At 37.5% G+C, this 25,699-nt stretch overlaps 1 protein-coding gene across 18 annotated transcripts in view; it reads left to right on the top strand.

Annotated features, from left to right (window-relative positions):
* The window catches only part of CNTN3 (contactin 3), a 370,397-nt gene that overhangs the window by 90,852 nt on the left and 253,846 nt on the right, over positions 1-25,699 (top strand). For all 18 annotated transcript variants that reach the window (XM_021069229.1, XM_021069233.1, XM_021069224.1 and 15 more), the window contains one exon: positions 1,558-1,692. In XM_021069229.1, coding sequence (XP_020924888.1) covers positions 1,638-1,692 — 55 coding nt within the window. In that variant the 5' untranslated portion in view covers positions 1,558-1,637. The remainder of the gene's footprint in view (positions 1-1,557; positions 1,693-25,699) is intronic.

Genomic DNA, 25,699 nt, shown 5'->3' with positions numbered 1-25,699 from the left:
TTTGGATAACTGGACATGAAGGCATGACACTGGGATTATTCTGAGGCTTATGTTCTACAGGGGCTGGACTTGTAGAGTTTCCCCAGCAGAAATATGCTCACTTTACACAGAGGGGTTGATGTGTTTATATCTTACCTTTACTGGCTGCCTTCCTTTCCCTTTCTCACATTTTCGTATCTCGTTTTTGTTGTTATTGACCTCTTAAATAACTTGCTTGCACTTGAATTCATTTTGCAGTGTTTGCATTAAAGGGAACTCAAACTCACATACATGATTTGTAGTACTGGGGACAGTGAGAAACAGTCACAGATCCTGTGATGGTGTGAGTTGCCAACCTGCAGTTCTTAGAGGTATAGTTTTCAAATGCATTGCCTCCTGTTCTGGATTCTCATGGACCAAGTCAGAGTTATGCCTAAATCCTGGAATTCTAGCTACAACTTTACTTCTTACTCCTCCCCTCCTTCAAGAATGTATAGTGTATGGCAGGTGAACAAAGACAACGTTACTACAGGAATAACTGATTCAATATAGTATTTTAAGTACATAACTTTCAAGATGTTATTTTCACTCTTGAAAATGTTATTATTTGGGAAACACTGAATTCTAATTGAACACATCATATCACATCAAATGGTCTCATACTTAAGAACCATTGAGATTTCTCTCCTTTGCTCGGTGACTACCAATACAGCACAGTGCATAGCAGCTGCTGACAGAGTTTTACACCTTCTTGGCTAAAATGGCTGACATTAAGGTCATTAATTCCTCTTTGTGGAATCAGCTGAGTTGCAACAATCAAAAAAAGATTCTCTGATTTCAGGTGTGTGCATCTAGCCTACTTGATCATTAACCATGCAGTTTAACCAATCAGATGGCCACTGAAAATGACACTGGTTCTTCACGCAATTGTTTTCTTTGCCAGCACATTCAAGTTGATGAAAATTCAAGAAGGCAAAAGATAAAACAATTTCCTGCACAAGATTCTCACACAGAACAATTTCCATCATTAGCACTTTTTAAATCTGTTTTGTGCAGCATATGTAATTGGGGGCTTTCTGCAGTTGTCTCCAGAAAGAAAAAAAAAAGAAAAAAACAGGCTTAAGATGAACACTGATAATGCTATTTATAACTTACATGCTTTATGAGAGATATAGAGGCTATGAAAAGCAGTTCTTCAAGATATGTGCTGCTTTGACTCTCTTACTTTGACCAAAATGTTATTTTGAGAGAAAATGAGAAAAGTTAGAATTTCACAATGATATTTTATTTGTTGTAATTACTATCTAACAGAAGTTTCAATATTTAATGTACTAGTATTTAATATTTTAGTATTGTTGAACATTTCTAATTTGATGAAGCCACGTCCATCTGCCTGTCAGTTACATAAAGCACATTTTAAGTATCTACATTTCATACATCTTTTTTGCATCAAAAGAGATTCATTTCATTTAAGGAATTTGAGTGACTGTGAATGGTACAGTTTTATGAAAAGAAGAAAATCTTTTTAAAGCAATTTGTTTTTTTCAAATCTAACTTCTTTGTGTATATATTTTACAGATTAAAGGATTTACCTGAAGACAAAGCATTCTATTCATCAGAGACTGGACAAGAGTTACTCTTGCTTTGGGCAATTAAAGATGATGTTGTCATGGAAACAGTTGATCTTGCTTTCATTCATTGGCTGCTTAGGAGGTAATGATAAGCTGTATTTTCTAAGTTGAAGTTAGAAATATTCTTGAGTCATATGTTAACTAATTTTTAAATGTTGAATTAATGATTCTCCAGCAGCAAAGAAAAACAAATTTTTTTTCCAAGAAAGAAAATTCTAATTTTCTCTCTGATAACTGGATTCTTATTTCCCTTTCTAATTTCTGCAGGCCATTTTGTTTTCATCACAAATATAATGGCACTTAATATTATGGATCTACTATGGTGTTATGAATATAACAATCAAAATTTGAGAATGTTAATTCATGGCTTATTCCAAAATAGCTCAATCTTAGAATATTTAGTGTAAAGGGAGAATATAGATTTTAGAGAATGTCAGTATTTTCATATCTAATCTTAAAAACAATACAGTTTTTCTTTCAACCACTAACTTTAAGGGACTGAAAATAAGGATAGAATTTTCAATTTTGAAAATTTGAAGTTTAGAACAAAACAGAAAAAGGACTAACTCTTAAATATCCACCATCCAAAGCAACTCTTAAAAATCATCTAATTGATTTCCTTTCTGTTTATTTTGTTTCATTTTTGTGGAACAGTGGGGGAATGAGACAAGGATTCTTTTAGATGAAGTGACAAATGTACAATAATTGTGGGTTTTTGGGTTTATTTTATCTTATTGTTTTGTTTCCTTTTATTATAAAATTTCCCAGCACCTAAATTGTTGAAAGAATAGTACAACAAACAATATGCACCATTTAGATTTAACTGTTGTAAATCTGTACTTGTTTTGTTTTGTTTTTTTATGGCCATATGTGTGACATATGGAACTTCCCAGGCTAGATATCGAATCCTACCTGTAGCTATGACCTACACTTCATCTGCACCAATGTTGGATCCTTTAACCCACTGCTGGGGATCAAGTGCCTCTGCAGTGACCTGAGCTACTTCAGTCTATTCTTAACCCACTGTGCCACAGTGGAAACTCCTATACTCATCCTTTAACTGTGCTTGTTCTATTTTATACATATGTTTGTGTATTATCTATTGATGGATTGACTGACTGCACCATTTGAAAGTAACTGGGTGATCACCTCTCACCCTTAAATATTTCAGCATCCATCTCCTGAGATGAAGATATATTTTATAAGGAAAGTAACAAAAAAGTAGCCTGTCATTTTTCTTTTCTAAGAGGTGAAAATTGATGTGGAATGAGGCCAAATGCATTGTCAGGTAAAATACATGTTATTTGAAGTCATGTTTATATCAGAATAGACTTCTGAGCCCATATGTCAAACTTCAAATGTTCTTAACATATTTAAACCATTTTAAAATCTCCAACTTTTAAAATAAGCTTTTTTTAAGAGTTCCCATTGTGGCTCAGCAGTAATGAACCCAACTAGTACCCCTGAGGATGCAGGTTTGATCCCTGGCCTCACTCAGTGGTTAAGGATCCAGCATTGCCTGAGCTATGGTGTAGGTCTCAGATGTGGCTCATATCTGGGGTTGCTACGGCCGTGGCATAAGCTGGCAGCTACAGCTCCGATTTGACCCCTAGCCTGGGAACTTCTATATTTCTCAGTTGTGGCCCTAAAAAAAAAAAGACAAAAAATAAAATAAAATAATAACAGGTTTTATCCTGTGATGCCTCAATTTTGTTTCCTAAAACATTTTCTCTTCTACTCATCTAACACTGAGAGAAAAAGGAATAATTATTTATAAATTTATACCTTTTAAATAGCTTTTGGAGAAAGACCAACAGAAATATCTAAGTAAAATTTTTTCTTAGATTATTAACTTCATTTACAAAGTTTTAAATTTGAATTCTGTTATGGTACAAGGAGCAAAATGAAATGGAATATACTACAGCAATATTATTATTCACAATTTCAACCTTTATGGAAACAACCTTGAAATTTTAGAATTAATTGGAAACAGGTAGATATATTCAGAAAATGGAAGTGTAGCTAAAGAAAATGAGATCAATTTTTCTAAGGCTTAAAATTTTAAGTTGTAGTTTTACACTGTGTACAAATTTTATTGCTTGTTTTTTAGTATTTTTTTAGAAATGTTTTATATATTTATGAACAAGTTTATGGAGAAAGCAGTATGTATTTTACTAAAATATTAAGACATTAAACAATTTAAAGGTCAACTTGATTTCCTGGATCTGTTGGTAAAAAAGCTATAAGAGTTTATAAAGGATAAATAGATAATTAATTGACATATAAAATTTATGTCATATTTCTTAGAGAATTGGTATCTTCATAAGTATAGTATAGAAAAAAAATTGTATATGACCAATTGTCTAAAGAGAATTGATTACATGCAATTCTTTATATGTAGAATGTTGGTACTCCTTTTAGATTTATGTAAAATGTGGATTAAAAGGCCAGTTTGTGAATGTGATGTTCTGTTAACCAGTATTAGGTCTTCTTTTTAGATTTTAAAGTTAAGAATCTGTCATGATATAGGGAAGATCTCTAAATAAATGCCAAGTAAATACATATTTTATGAATTCACTTACTTAGAGTTTATTGAAAGACAAACTCAATAGATGCAGCAAGTGCTTAATAATTTGCATTGTCTATTTTCTCAAATTTAAGCTTTTTGTTATCCATTATTTTGTGCATTTTTTCCTGTTTTCTTCTATTGTTTTGTCTCTGAGTGTTTCTCTCTGTAGCAGAGAGGCAAATGTAATTTTTGGCCAGCAATTTGTCCTAAAACAAACTTGATTGCATTTTTCCTGAAAAACACCAGGCTGCATTCATTCTTTAAAAAATATTTGTTAAGCATCTATTATGTGCCATAGAGAGATCTGTGTCCCTGTGGGTTTTATACTCCATCATGTTGGTGTAGAAATTGACATTGAGTTAGTAGATGATGCTATGAAGGAAAAAAAGCAGAATAAGATGAGGGTGTTGGGGGCTGCGTTGTGGGTTACCGTCTTAAATGAGGTCATCCGGTTTGTCCTCATAGAAAAGGAGACATTTGGGCAAAGATTTAGCGGTAAATGAGTTGACCTTTTGGGTATTTAGGGAAGAGAGTTCCAGACAGAGTCAGCAGTCCATGCAAGTGTTTAATATATGACTTGCTAGGTACTTCTAGAAAGAGCAGGAAAGCTAGCAGTTAGAGAATAAAGAGTTATAGGAGAGAAGTAGTAGATAAGAGCCAAGAGGTAACTTGGAGATGGATGCAGAAGAAAATGAAGATCTTGTGAATTGCTGAAAATACTTACAGCTTTTACTCTGAAGGGCCTCAGGGGCCATAGTGTGGTTGTCACAGAAGTGATGTAATCTGGCTTTTTTTTTTTTTTTTTTTTTTGAGGACCTGGATGAATGCTGTGTTGATGACTGTAGTGGGGCAGATGAACCAGCAGAGGCACTAGTGAGAAGTCAGTGAAGTATCAGGCAAAGAATGGTAGCTGACTCCAGGGCAGTGGAAGGGGTGGTGGTGACATTTTGAACGTATTTCAAAGGTAGACTCATGAAGATTTGTAGGTGGAATATATTTTTGTGGGGTATAAGAGAAAAGGTTGAGGATGATCTCAAGGCTCTGTGTCACCTTGTGTCCACATCCAGAGGTGTCCCTTGTGGATGAAATGAAGACTTGGCACAAAACAGGGATGAGAGTTTTCTGCCCTGAAGTTCACTACCAAATAGTGAATTAAAAAAATCAGTTCTGGGAAAAAAATAAAAATCATTATATATATATAAAAAATCAGCCCTGTGGATCATGTCCAGCATTTTTTATTAAAATAAATACGTTAAAATTAAAATAGCAATAGAGTATAATAGATCAGCTTATATGGCCCAGTTAGTAAATATTGTCTTCTGAGCAGTTCTGGGCATTTAACATATAGCAGTGAACAAAATAATATCTCAGTCCCCACGGAGCTGCCCTTTTAATATATGTTTGTTCAGACTTGATCCTACATATATTTCTTAGAGAGTTGCTATAAAAAAAAAAAGTTTAAGAGCCAAAGACCTAGGTTGAGAACAGAGAGAGAGATGAGAACCCTCCAAAATTCTGAGAAGGAACCAGAAAAGGAAAAAAAACACTCAGATGAGAAAAAAATAATATTATGCCAGCAAAATGAACAATACTAAGAACATTAATGGAGATTCATTTACTGTGTACCAGGCACTGTGGAAAAAGCTTTACTTCAGTCATCTAATTAACATACAATGAGATATTATTGTTTCTGTTTGGGAGATAAGGAAACAGCCTTTTAAGAGTTTAAGTCATTTGCCCAGTCTATCTGGTTGAATCAAGATTTCTATATATCTCTGAAATCTAAAACAGCTCCTAATCACTAGACTTTACCACTTCAATAGTTTCTCTTCTGGAGTTAAGTCAGAGGTATAGGCTGTGGGCTAAAAATCTTTGAGGACACAGGGAGAGTGTTGTCTTGCTTCTTAATTACCTACTAGTTCATTGTTCAATGTGTTAGATATTTTAGAAGTTCACTGTCCTATGTGGCAACCACTAGCCACATGTGGCTGCTGAGCATGTAAAATAGAGCACGTCCCAAACTGAGATTTGTCCCAGTTGAGACTGTAAACTACACACAGAATTTGAGACATTACCAAAAATACTTTTTGAATGAATTACTTAAATGTCTCAGTAATTTTGTGTTGATTAAATGCTGCATTGATAATAATTTAGTTATATTGAGTTGAGTAAAAATATTATTAAAACTAATTTCATTTGCTTCTTTTAACCTTTTTTAATAGAGTTACTAGAAATTTTAAAATATGTGTGACATGTATTTCTATTTAACAGCACTGCTCTCAACACTCATAAAATAGAAACCTGACCATTTTGCAAAGTTTTTCTAATATCTAATATTCCAGAGGGAGCCCACATTGGAGAAGCTAATGGGGTCTTTCTGATTTCACTTGAAAAGTTGTAAATATTTCCTGAGTGTGTATTAGCAGCAAATACTGAATCCTTTGTCAGACAAGTTCTGATTTCAGGCATCATTGCTTGATGAATATAGTCAAACTCTTAATCAATGCCTGCGAAAATCTGAAACTTTGCAGAGAACATTCTGGTTGGTTTTTAATCTTCTGTGGGACTAGCAAGATAAATGTAAGTCTTTTGGAAAGAGAAGCTCCCTTGGGTAACTAAAATCATTTTTGATGTATAGTTAAAAATACCATCACGGAAAATGTCATCTTTCTGTAAAAGTTTTAAGGTGTTCTTATTTCATCAATTTTTTCTCTTAAAATCATAGTGAATAATCAAGATGTTGAAATTTGTTATTATTTTGTAATACCTAAAAATTATTTGCGAAAGCAAGTAGCCACGAACCCTAAAAGGAATTAGTCCTAGAAGAGAAAATGATTCTTAGTTGTCCTTAACTTCTTTTTAGTAGATATTGTGTTGGCATGTCCAATGTTTTCTACAGTCATGAAGCAGCCGTGTGAGGCCTGGAAGAACCATGTAGAGCTCCATGGCTGGACCCATCTGATTTGCCCCAGTGATGGCCTAAGCCAATGAGCTCATGGCATTATTATTATTTTTTTTGCTTTCTTTTTTGGGGGGTGGGGAACCCACACTGCAGCATATGGAAGTTCCCAGGCTAGGGGTTGAATTGGAGCTACAACTGCTCGCCTCCACCACAGGCACAGCAACGCCAGATCTGAGCCACATCTGCAACCTACACCACAGCTCATGGCAATGCCAGATCCCCAACCCACTGAGCAAGGCCAAAGAGCAAACCCATATCTTCAGTGGGTTTCATTAACAATGGGTTCATTAACCACTGAGCCACAGAGGGAACTCCCTCCCTTTTTTTTTCCTCATAAGGTTTGCTTGATTCAAGGACTTTTTTGTTCGAACTTTGTGGAAAGTGCCCTTTCTCCTATTGTATCTGAATGAGGAATCCCAAAGCTCTATCTGCTGCCAGGTGGCCAGCCTGTAATCACTAGGGAAGCTAGCCTGAGGGAAAAACTGCTTCTGTGCCTTCAGACCAGAGAAATCAGAGGATACCGGCTCCTTGAGGACTTATTGACATGGCCCCCCTTCTGGCTTCACCGTCATCGAGGAGTTCCTGCTGTGGCACAGTAGGATTGGCAGTGTCTCTTTAGTGCCAGGATGCAGATTCAATCCCTAGCCTATCGCAGTGGGTTAAAGGACCTGGCATTATTGCAGCTTTGGTGTGGGTTGCAGCTGCAGCTCAGGTCTGATCCCTGGCCCAGAGTTACATCATCAAAAGCAGTAAACGCCCCACCTCCAGCCCCCATGACCTGGCATAATCCTTTCTCCCACAGACCTGCATTGACTAGTGAAATGTATGTTAGCCTCTTTCAAGAGCTACTGAGGCAATAAAGGCCTGTGTCCACTCATAGGTTTTCCTAAGTGCAGGAAAAAGCACAGGTCAGCTTTGAGATGATATGGATCACCTTGATTGAATCATTTCAAAACTTCTTGGTGTTTTAATTAAGGATAAAATATGTGATCACCAAATGTGAGCCCTGACTTCCTTTAACACTCTAGAACAGTGAAGGACAACATGTACAAACAAAATACATGTCGGGCCTCATTTGCAAGCCATAAACTCTGCTTGTGTGCAAGTTGTTTGTGTGCAAATCCAGACCCATCCTCCTACCACACATCTTTGAGCATCCTCCATCATAGATTCCACTCTGTTCTTTGTCATCTTAATATATGAATCACTTTCTGTGCTAGTCTTTCATCCAGATAATGATTAAGGAAAGCTTTGGAAGCAAAATAAACTTCCCAAGTTCTCCCTGAGATAATTGAGGAATATTTTTCAGTTGGTTTTAATACCGCTACCCTTGTAATCACTGAGAAAATGAGTTTGTGGCGTTGGATATGGCACTTCAAGTAAACTGTTGCCATAAACTCAAATGACTGTCATTTTTTCTGTGGTATTTGTGTGCAGTGTAATATGACTTGAAAGCACTGATACTGGTAAAATGGAGATGTCACTGATCTCTGCTTATAAATCTTGACATCCTCCATGTTTTTACCAAGTAAACTTATTTCAAATCATACCCTCAGTTGCAACACCCTAAATATTGAATTGCTTTTCATTTATCCTATTAAAATCTTGCAGTTTATCAGCGTATGCATGTGGAAATCAGGGGTGGGGGGGAAGAATGCAGACATTGTAGGCATGTTTTGTTCCCGTAACGTTGATCTCTGCATATTGGATTGTTGTAAGCTCTTTGGTGACAAAGAAGGCTTTGGGGGGACTTAAAAAGTAATGTGTGTTGGCGATGCTATCAGATTTCAACCAATACATAAGGTTAAATAAAAGCCACGGTGTTATTTAGCTCTTAAAATAGCTCTTCTCTCAAAAGTATCTGTTGATTAGTTCACTGACTCCTGCAAATACAGTATTTATCATATGAAAGTGTTTTTAAGTACCCCTGTGCAAATTATGCCTTTCCATGGATTATATTAGCAGAGCTAAATGGATTAGGTAACTGGTATATAAGTGTGCATTCTTAAGTATTAACTCATGAATAATAGTAAGCTTTTATTTTTGACCACACCCACAGCATACAGGAAGAAATTCAAGGTTCTAGGGATCTAGTCTGTGCCACTGCAGTGATAATGCCAGATCTTTGCATGGCTTTATATAAGCCACAACAAAAGGGACCTTGACTATTAGTGAGTAGCACATATTTTGCAGCTACACCTACAAGCAAAGAGAAGGCTGTTACGCTAAATTACACTTCCTCCTCATTATCTATTCTCACCCCATCCCTCTTCCAATCTCCAGTACACCTTTCCATCAGCAGCCCATGTCTTTATTATCTCTCACCTCAACTATTGCTTTGGCCTTGTTCCTCGGCTCTCTGCCTGTTTTCTCTCCTTTCTGCAGTGTATCTCATACATTACAACCAGACTTATTTTTTGAACAGCCATTGAGTAGGGGTTTACTGAATGTCTGCTTTGTGTAAAGCATCGTGATAAGTGCTGTGGAGGAGTCCAAGGTGGATAAATTGGGTTGCTGTCTGTCTAGGAAGGAATGAAGGCACACACACAGTGAAAGGAGAAAAAAATGCTGAAATTTATGATGCTATTTAAGAAAAATATTGAAAGACTGGCATGGAAGCTCTTAGAAGAGAGATCTTATAGAAAGAAAGAAAAATATTTTTGATGAGAACAGCATTTGAGCAAGGTCTTAGTGTTATACTAATTAAACATGTAGTGACTACTTGTTTTATACCTAGCACCAAGCTAAGGGCCTTGCCTGAATTATATTCTCTGAGCTTTGTGGTATTGTTAGCCCTATTTTATAAACAAGGGCTTGAGGTTCTGAGACTTTAAGGTATTTCCTAAACTTCACGCAGTTAATTAATAAGGGTTTGAACTGGAATTCAGAAAGTGGTCTGGGAGTTCCCGTCGTGGCGCAGTGGTTAGCGAATCCGACTAGGAACCATGAGGTTGCGGGTTCGGTCCCTGCCCTTGCTCAGTGGGTTAACGATCCGGCGTTGCTGTGAGCTGTGGTGTAGGTCGCAGACGCGGCTCGGATCCCGCGTTGCTGTGGCTCTGGTGTAGGCTGGCGGCTACAGCTCCGATTCAACCCCTAGCCTGGGAACCTCCATATGCCGTGGGAGCGGCCCAAAGAAATAGCAAAAAGACAAAAAAAGAAAGTGGTCTGAAAGATAGTCTCATGGCAGAGCCCATAGACATGACCATTATGTTAAAATTGGATGTAATCTAAGAGTGCTTTCTTAGACTCCTCAGATTGCTGTAATAAAATACTAGAGATTGGGTATTGTAAACAACAGAAATTTATTTCTCATAATTCTGGATGCTGAGAGGTCCAAAATCAAGGTGCCAACTGAATATTTCTAGCAAGGATACTCTTCATGGTTTGCAAATGCCTGTCTCCTTGCTGTGTCCTCACATTGCAGGGAGAGAGAAAGAGCCAAGCTCTCTGGTCTCTCTTTGAAGGGAAGTGTTCATCATGAAGACCCCATCCTCATGACTTCTTTTTTATTTAAGCTTTTTTTTATCATAGTTGATTTACAATGTTCTATAAATTTCCGCCGTACAGCAAAGTGATCCAGTCATACATATATATGACATATATATATATATATATATATGCACACACTTTTTTTTTCTCACATTAGCCTCCATTATCTTCCATCAAAAGTGACTATATAATATTTCCCTGTACTATACAGCAGGGTCTCATTGCTTATTCACTCCAAATGCAATAGTTTGCATCTACTAACCCCAAACTCCCAGTCCATCCCACTCCCTCCCTCTCCTCCTTGGCAACCACAAGTTTGTTCTTCATGTCCATGAGTTTGTTTCTTTTCTGTAGATAGGTTCGTTTGTGCTTTATATTAGATTCCAGATATAAGTGATATTATATGGTATTTGTCTTTCTCTTTCTGACTTTCTTCACTTAGTATGAGAGTCTCTAGTTTTATCCATGTTGCTGCAAATGGCATTATTTTGTTCTTTTCTATGGCTGACAGTATTCCATTGTGTATATATACCACAACTTCTTAATGCGTTCATCTGTCAATGGATGTTTAGATTGTTTCATGTCTTGGCTATTGTGAATAGTGCTGCTATGAACATAGGGGTGTATGTATCTTTTCTCATGATGTCTTTAATCCTAATTTCCTCCCCAAGGTCCTTTCTCCTAATATCACCACAGTGGGGATGAGGCTTTAACATATGAATATGTAGGAGACACTTTCATTCAGGTAGAAAAAATCATTCAAGGCTAGAGAAAAGTGTAACAGAGTTGGCTCCTAGGTATGCGTATATGTGTCAAGCTTGGAGTAGTTTTGATAATGATGATAATGGATGGATATTGAAACTCTATTGCATGTCACCTCCAGCTGAAGAAATATGTTTTTTTTGGTTTTTTTTTTTTGTCTTTTTGCCATTTCTTGGGCCTCTCCCGTGGCACATGGAGGTTCCCAGGCTAGGCAATCAGAGCTGTAGCCACTGGCCTATGCCACAGCCACAGCAACACGGGATCCGAGCCGCGTCTGCAACCTACACCACAGCTCACAGGTATCGCTAGATCCTTAACCCACTGAGCAAGGCCAGGGATCGAACCCCCAACCTCATGGTTCTTAGATTCGTTAACCACTGTGCCACGGTGGGAACTCCTGAAGAAATCTGTTTGTATTAATTTAATTCTCCCCATAACTTTAGGTGTTGTTATTATTATTACTTTACACAAGGAAACTGAGATATAGAGATATTACCACCTTGCTTAAAGTCACATGCAGTTTTTAAGTGGAGGCAGATTTCAAATCCAAATTGTGTTTCTCTGTATCTGCACTGTCCAGTGTGATGTACTCATCACATGTGCCCATTGATCATTTGAAGCATGGCTCATCGAAATTGAGAGTCGTCATAAGCTTAAAATGTTTCAAAGACATTTTTAAAAGGGTAGAAAATATTCCACTAACCATTTTATTGATTGGATATTGGAATGGTAATATTTTCATATATTGAGGTATTTATAGCAAATGAATAAATTAATTTTACCTGTTTCATTTTCCTTTTTTATTACTAGAAAATGTAAAGTTATATATGTTCTATGTATCTTCTTTTTTTTTTTTTTCGGTAAGAACTTATAAGTTCTACTCTCTTTGCAAATTTCCCTTACACAGTACAGTGTTATAAACTATAGTTATATTCCCATTGGAAATTACAGGTCTAAACTCTGAGCCCATTGCATACTTGAAGAGAAGTTGTAAAGAGCAGGCTAGAGGGGAATAAAAGGCCTAGAGATTGTAAGGTTGTGGAATGTTGGCATCTTAGCTTTGCCATAAGACCTTTGCCCCAGTAGGATATGTGGAGGTGAGATTGGAAGGAAGAAAAATTAGAAGAAAGGAGACATGCATGGAAGTTATTATAATACATCAAATGAGGGCTAACTTGTGCTCACCTAGTGTGGTTGTAATCAAAAAGATAAGGCTGGAGATGAGAAAAATTACAGAGCCAGAAGCGAAAGAATATGACAAACCTTTGGATGGCTATGCCTGGTGAAGGAGGAGAGATTGTGAAAAGGGATTTTTAGGATTTTAACATTGAATGGAAAGATAATGAGGGAATTAACAGAAATGAGAAACACAGGAGGCAGGGGTTTAGATGTGTTTGCGACATATTGAATTTTGAGGTGCTTGAAAAGTGGATGATAGGAGCTGAAAGTCTGTTGAAGCCAAAACATTAGAACCCAGCGTGTATGTTGGGATGAGTATCAGAGTAGGAGACCAAGATCAAGGTAATTTGTCTCCATAGTGATACTAACCAGTGGAACTGTGGAAGGATGATGGATGGAGAGTTAAATGAAAGGAAGTAGACCTAACCCAAGGTGGGGGGTGAGAGGTAAAGACAGAGCAGCGATGTGAAAGGTTTCTCTAAATCTGCAGGAGAAGGTGGCCATTCCTGAAGCATTTCAGAAAAGAGGAGAGGTGGGAGATGATGGAATCTGAGAAAAAGCTGAAGAGAAAACTCTGAATTATTGATAGACTGTTAAGGAAGAATTATTTGGGAAGAAGGAGGAAAATACATTGATAACATTATCTTTGTTAAAACTGAATTGTGCCCTTGCCCATAGGCTTCTGGATTCCAGGCCTCACTCACATTGTGAATGAGAGCAGTGTGGTTTAGAGCATTTCAGGTGCTCGCTCACAGTCACACAGCCAGTTGTTGAGTTATTGGCCCAGTGGTTTCTGGTTCTAGATTGCCTGCATTTCTCCCTGTGGAGCTTTCAGTGGCATGGAGCCTTTTCTGAGTGTGGCATGTTGCAGATCCTCCTACAGAAAAGAACCACATGGTTCCTCCTGGATGCTGGGGAAGGGAGAGTGTTGATCCTTTCCAGTGTTCAGAAGACAGGTGTATCTGTGCATAACAGCCTCGATGTGCCGTGGAAAGCATTGTGTTTTGAAAACACTTTTGTGTATTTTCAGTTTTTTCTACTTGCTCTTCAGGTGAATAACCTCAAGGGAATGGAGAGAAAGCATTGTCCCAAGGAGAATGGGCTGCCAAAAGGAAAATGGTTCCTATGAGATAGAGCTGCTCCTAAGTCAGAAAACGTGGGGCTTGGTTGGTGTTAACTGGGGGGAATTGCCTTGGTGGGCAAGTGGTTTAGAGATAATATTGCCATTCGTAACACACTGGGGTCATATTTAGTAAATTCTAGTGCTGGCTTCCAGAATGCTTTCATGGGATGAATTGTGGACCCACACTAATATGTATTGCTTCAGGTGACTCTGTGGATCCATCTCGCCCTCTGCTGAATGTTGGGAGAATGGGCCCTTGAACATCTCAGACATTTCCTTTGTATTGTGTCTGTGCCATCTTGTTAATCAGTACGATTGTACGATGAGTATGATTGTGTAGAAATACCCACCAGTATGAACATTGGCCATTTCCCTGCCAATATCATTTGTTAATCAGAGTCTCTGAGCTTTCATGAAAATAATTCCCATTGTTCCTTGGCTGAACTCAGTGGTAAGCACTGTGCAAGGTGTTTTACCTAGGTTTTTCTATCATTCTCACATCAACTGTGTGGTGTCAATTCCCACATATTTTTTTTTTTGCTGTTTTCTGAGTTTTAAAAAATTTTGCTTTTGTTTTACTTAGTATATCATTTGATCCAGTCATCATGAAGAACCTAAAGTGCATTCCTTAACTGATCTTTTCCCCTTTTTTTAGGATCACCTGCCACTTTTTGGGGCCATTCATCCTTTTTTATATCCCAATCCCTTCCCCATTTCCATAAATTCATAGGTTAGACATAAAATGTCCATTCACAGGGACTATTTTTGCATCCATATTACTTTCAAAGGAAAATTCATACTTAGAAACTGCTGCATATTTTAGTTTGAGAAGTGGCAAGGCGCCTTGTCCTTGTTTTGTTTGGAATGCTAAGACTCAGTGTCCCTTTTTTGTCACTACCAATAAGACATATGGGTACAATTTATATTCACTTCTGCATGTTGCTTTCTTTGAACACCAGTCTACACTTAATGTTTGAGACAGTGTCAAGTGACAGAACTCTGTGATTAAATATCCAACACTGGAGTTCCCGTCGTGGCGCAGTGGTTAACAAATCCGACTAGGAACCATGAGATTGCGGGTTCGATCCCTGCCCTTGCTCAGTGGGTTAACGATCCTGCGTTGCCGTGAGCTGTGGTGTAGTTGCAGACGCGGCTCGGATCCCGCGTTGCTGTGGCTCTGGCGTAGGCCGGAGGCTACAGCTCCAATTCGATCCCTAGCCTGGGAACCTCCATATGCCGCGGGAGTGGCCCTAGAAATAGCAAAAAGACCAAAAAATAAATGAATAAATAAATAAATAAATATCCAACACTGGATGCTGTTTTAGATGAAGATATTTTAAATTTAAAATTATTTTATGAGAAAAATATGTGGTAGGGAACAATCAAATTAGGTAAGCATCTTGACATAATGATCTGTGTGTATAATTTGAAGAAACTCTAGAAGAAGACTGTCATTTTATCTGTTGTGATACAGCTTCCCATAATCTTGAAGCAGTAACACATTATTGAACAATTTTTGGAGGTATTATTTGCCAAGTGTGGCACAGAGAGAGAGGTTTAGCTATTTTACTGTGGGTGGTAATTGTCCAGTGATTGCTAGTTTTCTTGTGTTCTTAAAGGAGGCTAACTAATAATACCCACATGGAACACCACATTTATTTATTTGAAGAATGTCAGTGAGAATGAGAAGGCAAATATCTTCTGTAAATGGATGAAATGTTAGAATTCATTTTGCCTTCAGTAAATAAATATATAAATGGAAATTATTTATTCAGCTTCCTTTTTATTTACTATTTCTTTTATGTTTCAAATCAAGGACAGAATAATTGGAGCCTGAAATAATAGCCATTGCATGACAAATTGAGTTGTGCCATTTTGCATCACTGAGATACTACTACTTACAAAATTCCATGTTTAATGCTTGAGATTGAAATATTGCTGATAATAAAATGTTTGCTCAACATCCTATTCATTGTGATAGGCATTTATTGACTGTGAAACACTGCTTTTTAGCCATACTGCATTGTTGGCCTTTATTGCTTAAAAAGAAGGAAAACAACAACTTGATCTCAGCAGAAAAAAAAAGACCAAAAAAAACCCCAAAAAACAAAAAAACCCCTCATGTACCCATCCCTGGCCACTCTGTTTACCAATGTGCTTCCTTTTCTAACTTGTGCTTGGCAGCTGAGGAATTAAGCTCTTATCTTGGTTTTGACTCATTACTTTCTATTTATACCACCTGGGTTTACTTTTCTTATTTGTGAGATTGTTGGAGACAAAGATAATATTCCCACTTGTCACTTAAGCAGGAGACAGTTTGTTCCTTTTAACTAAAAAGATAGTTTAAAAAAAAAAAAAGGCAGACCTGAGCCCTAGCTTGTGACAAATGACCTTGGAAGACTATTTCAAGGAAGAAGTAGCTCTTTTCCTGGACTTACTGCATAGTTACTGAAGACCCACCATCCTCTGTTTTCAAAAGAGAAGACTCAAGGGATGGTGGATGGTGTATGATGGTCTGGTGACTCATGAATCCACATTCTCTGAACCTGTGATTCCTTTCATTTTTTTTTTTTTTTTTTTTTTTTTTTTTTTTAAACCTGGACAGCTTTCTGGTGTCTGTTGACCTATGAGAGTAGAATTAGTAGGTTGCCATTTTGAGTAGCTCTGGTGACCTACTCGTTTATCCCAAAGTGTGAATATTATTTGCTCCTCTAATCCCATAAACAAGGAGGAGTGGTAAAGGCTGCTATTATCTGGACTTAATGCATCCAGGCAACTCTGGGATTAGTTGCTGCCATTACGACACTGATTGTTGTTGCCTGTGGACGTGGGGCACAAGTATGTTTGAACTGTCGTTCAAAGAACACCTGGATACTGGGAAGAGCATTGCCCTGTTTGACATTGTTCGTAGTGGCATCACAAGCTCTCTTGTTTTGAGAACTTATATAACAAAACTGACAATCTGATGTGCCAACCAGGGAGTTTTAAATACAGATGGCACTGTGTGTGTGTTGTTTGTTTTTATATCAACCTTGAGTTTTTGTAGAAGGGTTCCTGAAGTTTTGGTCTCCATAGAAGATTTTTATTACAATGTCTTTTTTTTAATAGGATTTTAAAATACTTTGACTTTTTGAATGTAGAGGAAAACAGAGCTTTTCATTCTGATCCCGTGAATGTGTGTGTGTTTGTAACACTTGCATGTGATATTTAAGTTCAAATATATGTCTAAGAAATATAGAGAAGTGGTCATATGCAAAGCATAATTATGTAGATAACTATGAATTATTGATTGTTGAACATTTCACTGCATAGGTTTGGGTGACCTTCCATCTTTTATTTAAGAAATAATATTTACTGCAGCGTATACAATGTCCCAGATGCCTTTTTTGCATGCTTGGTTACATAGCAAAGAAAACTGAGAATCCTCAGTGCCTTGGCAGTTACTCCTTTTTCAGGAGAGTAGAGAAAATAAATAGCTAACAACAGTTTAATAGAATCTCATGTTTTTCTTCCTGCTTCATGGTGTTTATGAAAGCTCTTTGCTGTTATTTTGTGGAGTTTTGCATTGATAACGGTCTTAGTGAAGTTAAAGTGGAAAGTAAACACTTGTTGGAGAATGGTCTTTCAGGGAGAACTGATGCCATGGGCATTGTGAAGGTTCCTTTTTAAAATATTTTGAAGTCATCACCCTTCATAGATTAATAGGCACCTTTTTGTCTTAGACACAATGCTCGGAATTATTTGCTCAAACCAGATAAGTGAACGCAAGTGTCAGTGTTCACAACCACTGTGGAAGATAAGGACAATCCCATCCTATTTTTCATGCCATGTAAATACAAGCCTCTTAATGAATGAAGTCATTTATTAGACTACCTTCTCATAAATTACTTGTCCCTAGTCAGATGTAACTGAAAGTTTGATGGGTGAAACAAAACTATGCAGTAATAATACAAGTTAGGGCACTGCTTCTGTATTAAAAATTTTTGCTTATCCTTTCATCACAAACCCTATACTATTGGTATCATTCCCACATTAACAATAAGGAACATGGGCTCTGAGAGCTTGAATGACTTGCCTAAAGCCAGTGGAAGTATTAGGAAAAAATCTTGTTCATCACAAGACAAAATCACTGTTCTGCTAGTAGACATGTTCCTTCCTAAAGCAGCAGTTAGCACGCTTTTTTGTTGATAATTTTTGCATCTATGTTCATCACAGATATTGGCCTGTAATTTTCTACTTTGGCGGTATCTTTGTCTGGTTTGGTAGTAGAGTTAAATGAATTATTTTGTAGTTGGACATATGCATTCCATTTGGAAATAGAATATTTGCTTATAGAGTTGTCCTGTGAATGACCATATTCTTTTTTTGATCAGCTATACCACTTTGTAAATTAAAAGCATTTACAATGAAGCATAAACACATATTTCCATTCAGATGTTAATTTACCAAATTTTCAAATATATACAATATAATAGGGATGCTTAGGGAATAAAAATGGGTTAAAGACTGGGGATGAGGGAGATATAAATGAAAGATAAGTAAAGATAATATATAGTAGGATGGGGTATCATGATAAATAAAATACGCAAAAATTGTTCTAAATACTAATTGCTATAAATTGTACTAAATGGTTATATGGAGGAAGGATTAATGAAATGATTTAGCAGAGATTTTAGACTTCCTACATGACTGGAGCTTCTCATATTTACCACCAAAAGCTTGTCTAGAATGTTGGAACCAAAAACAGAGAGCGAATATCCAATATAAGTCATCCTCACCAGCCCTGATTATTATTTATAATCTGTACCACTATTAATGAAAGCAGTAGCATTTTAATGAGCACCATTTTTGTTCAGTGTCTAGTATTCACTTAGGTGACTTGATGGATGCTCAGTGGCTGGTATAGTCAATGTCGTTTTTTCTTTGTTGATATTTGGGACTGGGCATGTATTTATGAAGTATATATGATGAGGGATTTTGTTCCATATTTTACAGAACTGATGAACAGTGCTTTTCAGAATAAAAGATGTTTCCCCTTCACTGCCAGGATTACAAGTAGTGCACAATATCATTTGCTCTCCTTAAGCCTACCAAGGAAGTAGTGATCCAGTAGGTTTGGGAAAGGCTCTCTTGTCATCACTATATCTTGGGACCACAAAGACTCTATTTTGAATGAGATTGGTTCTTTTCCTTCATTGCCAAGGTTGATAGCATTCCTAAGTGAAGGAAATGAGAGAAATATCTTGTAATTGTTAAAATCCCATACCACCCCCCAAAAAAAATAACAACCTAAGGCACTATGAACAAGAAGGTGTGCTTCTACAACGTCCCATTGAGGCTCAGCATATTAAGAACCCGACATAGTATCCATGAGGATGTGGGTTCAACCCCTGGCCCCCCTCAGTGAATTAAGGATCTGGCATTGCCACAAGCTGTGGTGCAGATCACAGATACAACTTGGATCTGGTGTTTATATGACTGTGGTGTAGGCTGGTGGCTGTGGCTCCTATTTGACCCAGTCTGGGATCTTCCATATACCACAGGTGTAGCCAGCCATGAAAAGAAAACAAAAAAAGAAAGGAAGAAAGGAAGGGAAGGAGGAAGGACGGGAGGGAAAGAAAGAGAGGAAGGATCCTTCAGACCATGGGTTATCAAATTGGGGATAGAAAATCATCGATAGGTGGTTATATTAATAAAGTAGCTTATGTCTAGCTAGTTTATGTCTGGCATTCGAAGGAACAGAATAATGTAAAACAGATTGAATGGAATGGAATAAAGTAAAATAGAGAAGAGTAGAAACAAAAAGTTATGATTCACCATGCAGTAAGAATTAGTATTATTTCAAGAAACTTTATAATCAGTAGTATTTGTCAGTGTATACACATGCACATTGTGTCTGCAGTAAATTGTGATGAAAAATAAATCCATTTTTTTTTGTCTTTTGTCCTTTTAGGGCCACACTAGAGGCATATGGAGGTTCCCAGGCTAGGGGTCTAATCAGAAATACAGCTACCGGCCTATGCCACAGCCAGAGCAACGCCACATCCGAGCCCATCTGCAGCCTACGCCACAGCTCACAGCAACACCAGATCCTGAACCCAATGAGCGAGGCCAGGGATCGAACCTGCAACCTCATGGTTCCTAGTCGGATTCATTTCTGCTGCACCATGACAGGAACTCTGAAAAATAAATCTTAATTGTGAATCAAATGAAAAATAATTTGAAAAATCATTTAATTGTTCAAGTTTCTCTAACTCAGAGACTCTCCAATCCCCACCCTGTAGTTCCAGATACAGTTTTAGGAGTGGTTGCTTGTCCTTTGTCCTGCTTCCTTTGATTTCCATACCTACCCTGCCACCTAGCCTGATTCCCCTCAGTGGTCTAGAAATAGAAAAATGGGCTCTTTTTGTTAATTTATTTTTTACGAGGGTATAGTTGCTTTACAGTGTGGTACAGCATAGCGACCCCGTCATACATACATACATATATATATGTATACACACACACACATGCATTCTTTTTCTCATATGATCTTCTATCATGATCTATCACGAGAGATTATATACAGTTCCCTGTGATGTACAGTAGAACCTCATTGCTTATCCATTCTAAATGTAATAGTTTGCACCTACCAACTCCAGACTCCCCATCTAGCCCACTTCTTGCACCCTCCCTTTTGGCAACCACAAGTCTGTTTTCTATGCCATTTGCAGCAACATAAAAACAGGATCTTTATTTGGGAAAAGAAGTGGGACAAGGCAACTAGATGATATGTCATCCACTCATACATTTATAAGCCCCATGTTGCTTCTGCTTACTGAGGTACAGGCAGGAAGAGATTATGCTCTTTTCTACTTTATGAAATTACAGTTGTAAAAATACTACAAAGTGCAGTCACCAGTTCATATTACTTCTTAATAGCTTCTCCACTATAATCATTTTATAATAGGAATTTTTTATTGTATAACTGTTTTGTCTTTGGTTTTTTTTTTTTTTTTTTTTTCATAGAAACAATAGCCTTCCACTAGAGTGTGATATGAAACATTCTCACTAAAATACATGAAGGGAGTCATGTCTGAGCCCCGGAAAGCCCTGACCCGATCTCTTTGGTAAAGAATAGAAACCACAAATGTAATCAACTCTATTAAATCTTTGATAGATGTATGCTAAAGAAATGTTTTTAAAAGAGTTCATTAATAAAGTCTTTTCAATTCAGTATGTTTGGTGAGAACCTTGTGAATTTGCACACTTCAGAGGTGTTCAGTGAGTGTTGATATAATAGGACGTGGAGATATAAGTGTTTTTTCTTTCCAAATAAATGACTCATGGATTGTGTACTCCTGCTCGTATTGTACACATTGCGCATGACATCTGACGATAGCATTTTTATCATGTAAAGTTGGTATTAAATCATCTAGCAAGAAAGGTGTAATGATGGGCTAGGAATTAGGGAGAGATGTCAGGGAGGTTCAAAAGCACTAGAAGTCACATTCATAAAAAGACAATAACATGGATTTAAGTAAAGCGACAAAGACTTCAGCCCATCTCCTCTAAGCCTATTTTCAAACACATTATTTCCTGTAATAGGACTATAAATTGGTTACACATATCATTCAATTGTAAAGAATATTTCACAAATCAGAAATATAGCCATCGGATTAAAAGCCTCAAGACAGGGAGTTCCTGTCGTGGCTCAGTGGTTAACGAATCCGACTAGGAACCATGAGGTTGTGGGTTGGGTCCCTGCCCTTGCTCAGTGGGTTAAGATCCGGTGTTGCTGTGAGCTGTGGTGTAGGTTGCAGACGCGGCTCGGATCCCGCGTTGCTGTGGCTCTGGTGTAGGCCAGCGGCTACATCTCCGATTAGACCCCTAGCCTGGGGACTTCCGTATGCCGCGGAAGTGGCCCAAAGAAATAGCAAAAAGACAAAAAATAAATAAGTAAATAAATAAATAAATAATAAAAGCCTCAAGATAAAATATGAAGAACTCTCAGAAGTACTCCCAAGTTGTTTTATTTTACTCAGTAGTATTACATATTGATTATTAATCCATCCATTGAAATAGATGGCAACTTTCATTAAAGTCTGTGATTGGTTTGCTAAAGTGTCAAAATCTCAATATTTAACCTTAAACATGACCATTACATACATAAATGTATATGGGTATGAGCAGTCTTTTTTGTTTTTTAGGTAGGTTGTAGTGAGAGGAAAAATACAATTCTTTGTTTAAAAAAAATGTCATTCTTTGAAGAGGCTCTACCACTCCGGGGAGGATCATTCATTTATGAGAACATTTATTTCTAGCACCTGTAAAGCTTAAACAGCCCCTTTCAGTTCTCATTCCCTAACTATTGAATACTGCTTCTGATGCAGTTTCTCTCTTTCTGTTTATGGGCAAATCATGAGGTAAAGATGGAGCAAATCATGTGGGGAACTATTAATTTAGGAATTTAAAGATTTTTATCACTTTCCATTACCCTCTGCCATGCTGTCATACTCCAGATATGTCATATTCCAGTGTTTTTTTCTTTTAACCTGATTGCTTGATAACATTTTCAGATGTGAAAATGGATAAATTAGTCATTCGTAGGAAAGATTTTATTTTACTTTTTCATCTAAAGTATGCTATATTGTCTTTTCCCTCTTTTGAACGCGTGAGTTGCCATAGATTCAGGTGCAGGTGCCAAAAGTGCCTTAGAGATTTGTTTTTCTAAAACATGATGTTTAGAGTTAGTTCATTTTGGTTCAGGAACTCAAGGATGTGAGGGATGTGGTTTAGCTTTGCTGTCACATGTCCGTATATTCCCTCTCATGATGACCACGGTCATTTCTAGCATTCCTTCCTCACCTATCAGTTTCCAAATCGAACAGGAATGAAAGCAAAGTCAACATTTCCTTCATTTTCCACCCCTCAAATCAGGGTAGAAGCTCTTAGCAGATTTTCCCTTCTCTCTTGTTGCCAAAATGTGGCCTCTGTCCACCTGTGCTGAATAGAAACGTGGAGACAGAGTTTTGGATAAAGGAGAAAAAAACCAGCTTTTATTGCTTTGCCAGGCAAAGGAGGCCACAGCAGGCCAATGCCTTAAAGACTGTGCCCTCCACTGGGGAAGAACTGTGGGGAGTTTTATAATCAAAAGGAGAAAAAAAACAGAGTTCTGGGTAAGAATCAGGGTGCAGGGCAAATACGCATTCTTCTTTCTTTGGGGGAATCTTTCGTGATTGAAATTGGTATCAGAAGATCTCAGCATGATCCCAGGGTGGTCTTCTGGGCTATCATATCTTGTTTTTTCCTAAAATAAAAATACTTACGAACAGGGCATATTGATCAGAGATGAGAACAATCCAAAAAAGTCCCTAAAAAACATCATATGCTTGTAATCTTTGACCCACAGGCAGTTGTGCTCAGGAGGCCTATCTGTAACGCATGGGTGATTGTGGTTAGGGTGGAATCAAACCAGGGAGAAGCACAAGGAAGGGCTCTAAGCCATTCAGTTTTAAACCAGTCATTTCTAAAAGAAGCATAAGGAATATAACTTCCCTCTTCGGTGTGTGAGGTGTCTGAATCATTGTTATGGGTTGAATTGTGTCCCTTCAATATTTTTGAGTTGAAGTCCTCATCTTGGGACCTCACAGGGTGGCTTCATGTGGACACAGGGTCATTGCAGGTATAATTAGGGAAGATGAGGTCATTAGCATGAGCCCTAATCCATTATGGCTGTATCCTTAGTAAAAGGGGTAATTTGGACCCAGAGACACAGTTAGAGGGAAGATGAACTGAAGAGGCCCAGGGAGAAGATGGCCACCTATAAGCCAAGGTGACAGGCTGGGAGTAGATCCTTACCTCAAAGTGCTCAGAAGAAATCAACTGTGCACACCTTGCTTTGAGAATTCTAGCCTCCAATTAAGTCCTGTTGCTTAAACAACCCAGTTGGTGGTCCTCTCTGATGGCAGACGTAGCAAATTATACACCCATCTTTGGCTGTTACTGGTCTCATAACCCAGTTTCCTCCACTCCCCAGCCAAGAATTACAAGAGTTCTGGAAAAGTAATATATCTGATGTTTTCATTATCTCTGGGGAAAAGCATATTTTGAAGGCAAGACAAACAATGAGGAAACAATTGTTGAGTAGACAACCAATCCTTTTGGCCACAGCTAGTCTTTCACATGCTGCAGGTGCCTGACATTCACATGTTTCCTAAAGAAATGAATTGTCTTAAGATTGAATTCTTCAGCCTTCTTTGACTTTGGAAGAATGTAAATGGAATTTTATTTTAGCTATTCCATTTATTTATTTATTTACTTATTTAGCATTTTTTAGCTTTAAACCACCACTGCCACAAAAAAACAAAAAACAAACAACCAAAAAAATACCCACTGCGACAAATGTTTCCATCTTAAATTTTCTTCCCTTTCTATTAGATTCTAATGGGATCTAGAATATAGATTTCATCTCATTGGTGACATATTATTATACTTTCTCTGGCCTACACTAGAGATCATTCTGTTTGCATCAGTTATCTCTTGGGTACATTGAATATTCCTTTTTATATCCACCTTCTCTTAAATTCTGCTTTAACTAGCCCTGCCCACCCTAGCTCTCCTTTGGGTTTACCCTCTTTATTTCAAAACCTCCTCCTGTGTGTTCTCATGTAGATATGATGTAAATCAGCAAGGGAAATGGGACATGTTTTCCTTTTTGTAGGAATTTCAGAGATAATGCTGTAGCTGTAGTCTTTTAGGAATTTCTCTTCTTGTGCTAAAAGTAATGCAACTGCCTGGAATCCTTTGTTTATTTGTCTTTGTCATTCGTGACCACTAGAATTGATTGGTCACAGTTTGATCTTTTAGTGATATTACCTTAGGAGCTCATAAAGCTTGTACTCACATTCAAAGGCAGTTATTCCTAGTAGCCTCTGGGTGTTTTAGGGGTGGAGGGAATACCTTAGGATTGGATTTTTGAATTTACTAGTTCTGTTCGGAAATGTTATATGTCCTTTATTTTAAATTATAAACTTAAAATGGAGTTTGGGAGCCAAGCCAGAATATTAAAAAAAAAAAATGCCCCTGTCACAGAAATAAAGTTTAGCATCAATCTGAATATTACATCGAATCCATCTATAAGCATAGGGCCCCCTTCTGTTTTCAGCAAGCTGCTTTTTGCTGGTTATAGATATCTGCATGAATAGGATATCTTTGTCCTTTGGAGGATCAGAATTCATTTTGAAGAAACTGTTGGATAATTTCCTTTAGAGAGCAAAGACTTAAGAATCTTTTGCATTTAAGCTTATATCTCTAGCACGAGGCTAGAATGTTCTACCCCAGCGTCTCTTATCACCTTTTCATTTCAGGGAAACAAGATTGAGTGGCCTTTGTCTCTTTTCTGAATATGAAGCACGGACCACCCTGTCATGTTTGATTATTAATTTGTACTTAGATTTTAGGAGTTGTTAGAGGGTCTCCAATGGCTGCTGATGGTCTGAAAAGCCTTTAGGAGCCTTAAATTTCAGAAACGGCAGGTATGTGCCTCACAGACTGTTAACTCCAGTGTCCTCAGGAAATGATGAAGTTTAAGAAGCAACCCGGTGGTTAATGTTCACCTTTAACCATGTTTAGAACTGTGTGGTTTAATGGAAAGGGAAACAAAACAAAAGTCTAAGCACGGGGGTCAGATCCCAGATCTCTCACCAAAAAAGACTGTTAGCGTGGTTGCTTCTTCAACCTAGTTCAGTCTCATTTCTTCTGGGGAGACCAAGCAACTACATGGTGAGACTATAAGCTCTGGAAAGAAAATCTTAGCTTTATCAGTCACCATCTGTAAAATAGTATCTGCCTTATGTTGAGTTATTGCGAGAATTTCTTCATTTATCTTAATCATCCATTTAGCAGACAGGTATTGAATATCTGCCATGTTCTAGAAGTTGGGGAGGCAGCAATGAATTAGATACAGTTACATAGCAAACATGTATTTAAACATGTATATTGTTTATAGAGAGTGAGATACAGTG

Source organism: Sus scrofa, chromosome 13 (assembly GCF_000003025.6).
Source record: "Sus scrofa isolate TJ Tabasco breed Duroc chromosome 13, Sscrofa11.1, whole genome shotgun sequence".
NCBI classification, from domain to species: Eukaryota; Metazoa; Chordata; class Mammalia; order Artiodactyla; family Suidae; genus Sus; species Sus scrofa.
The sequence above is the reverse complement of the archived record's forward strand: the minus strand, read 5'-3'. Positions and strand labels throughout refer to the sequence as shown.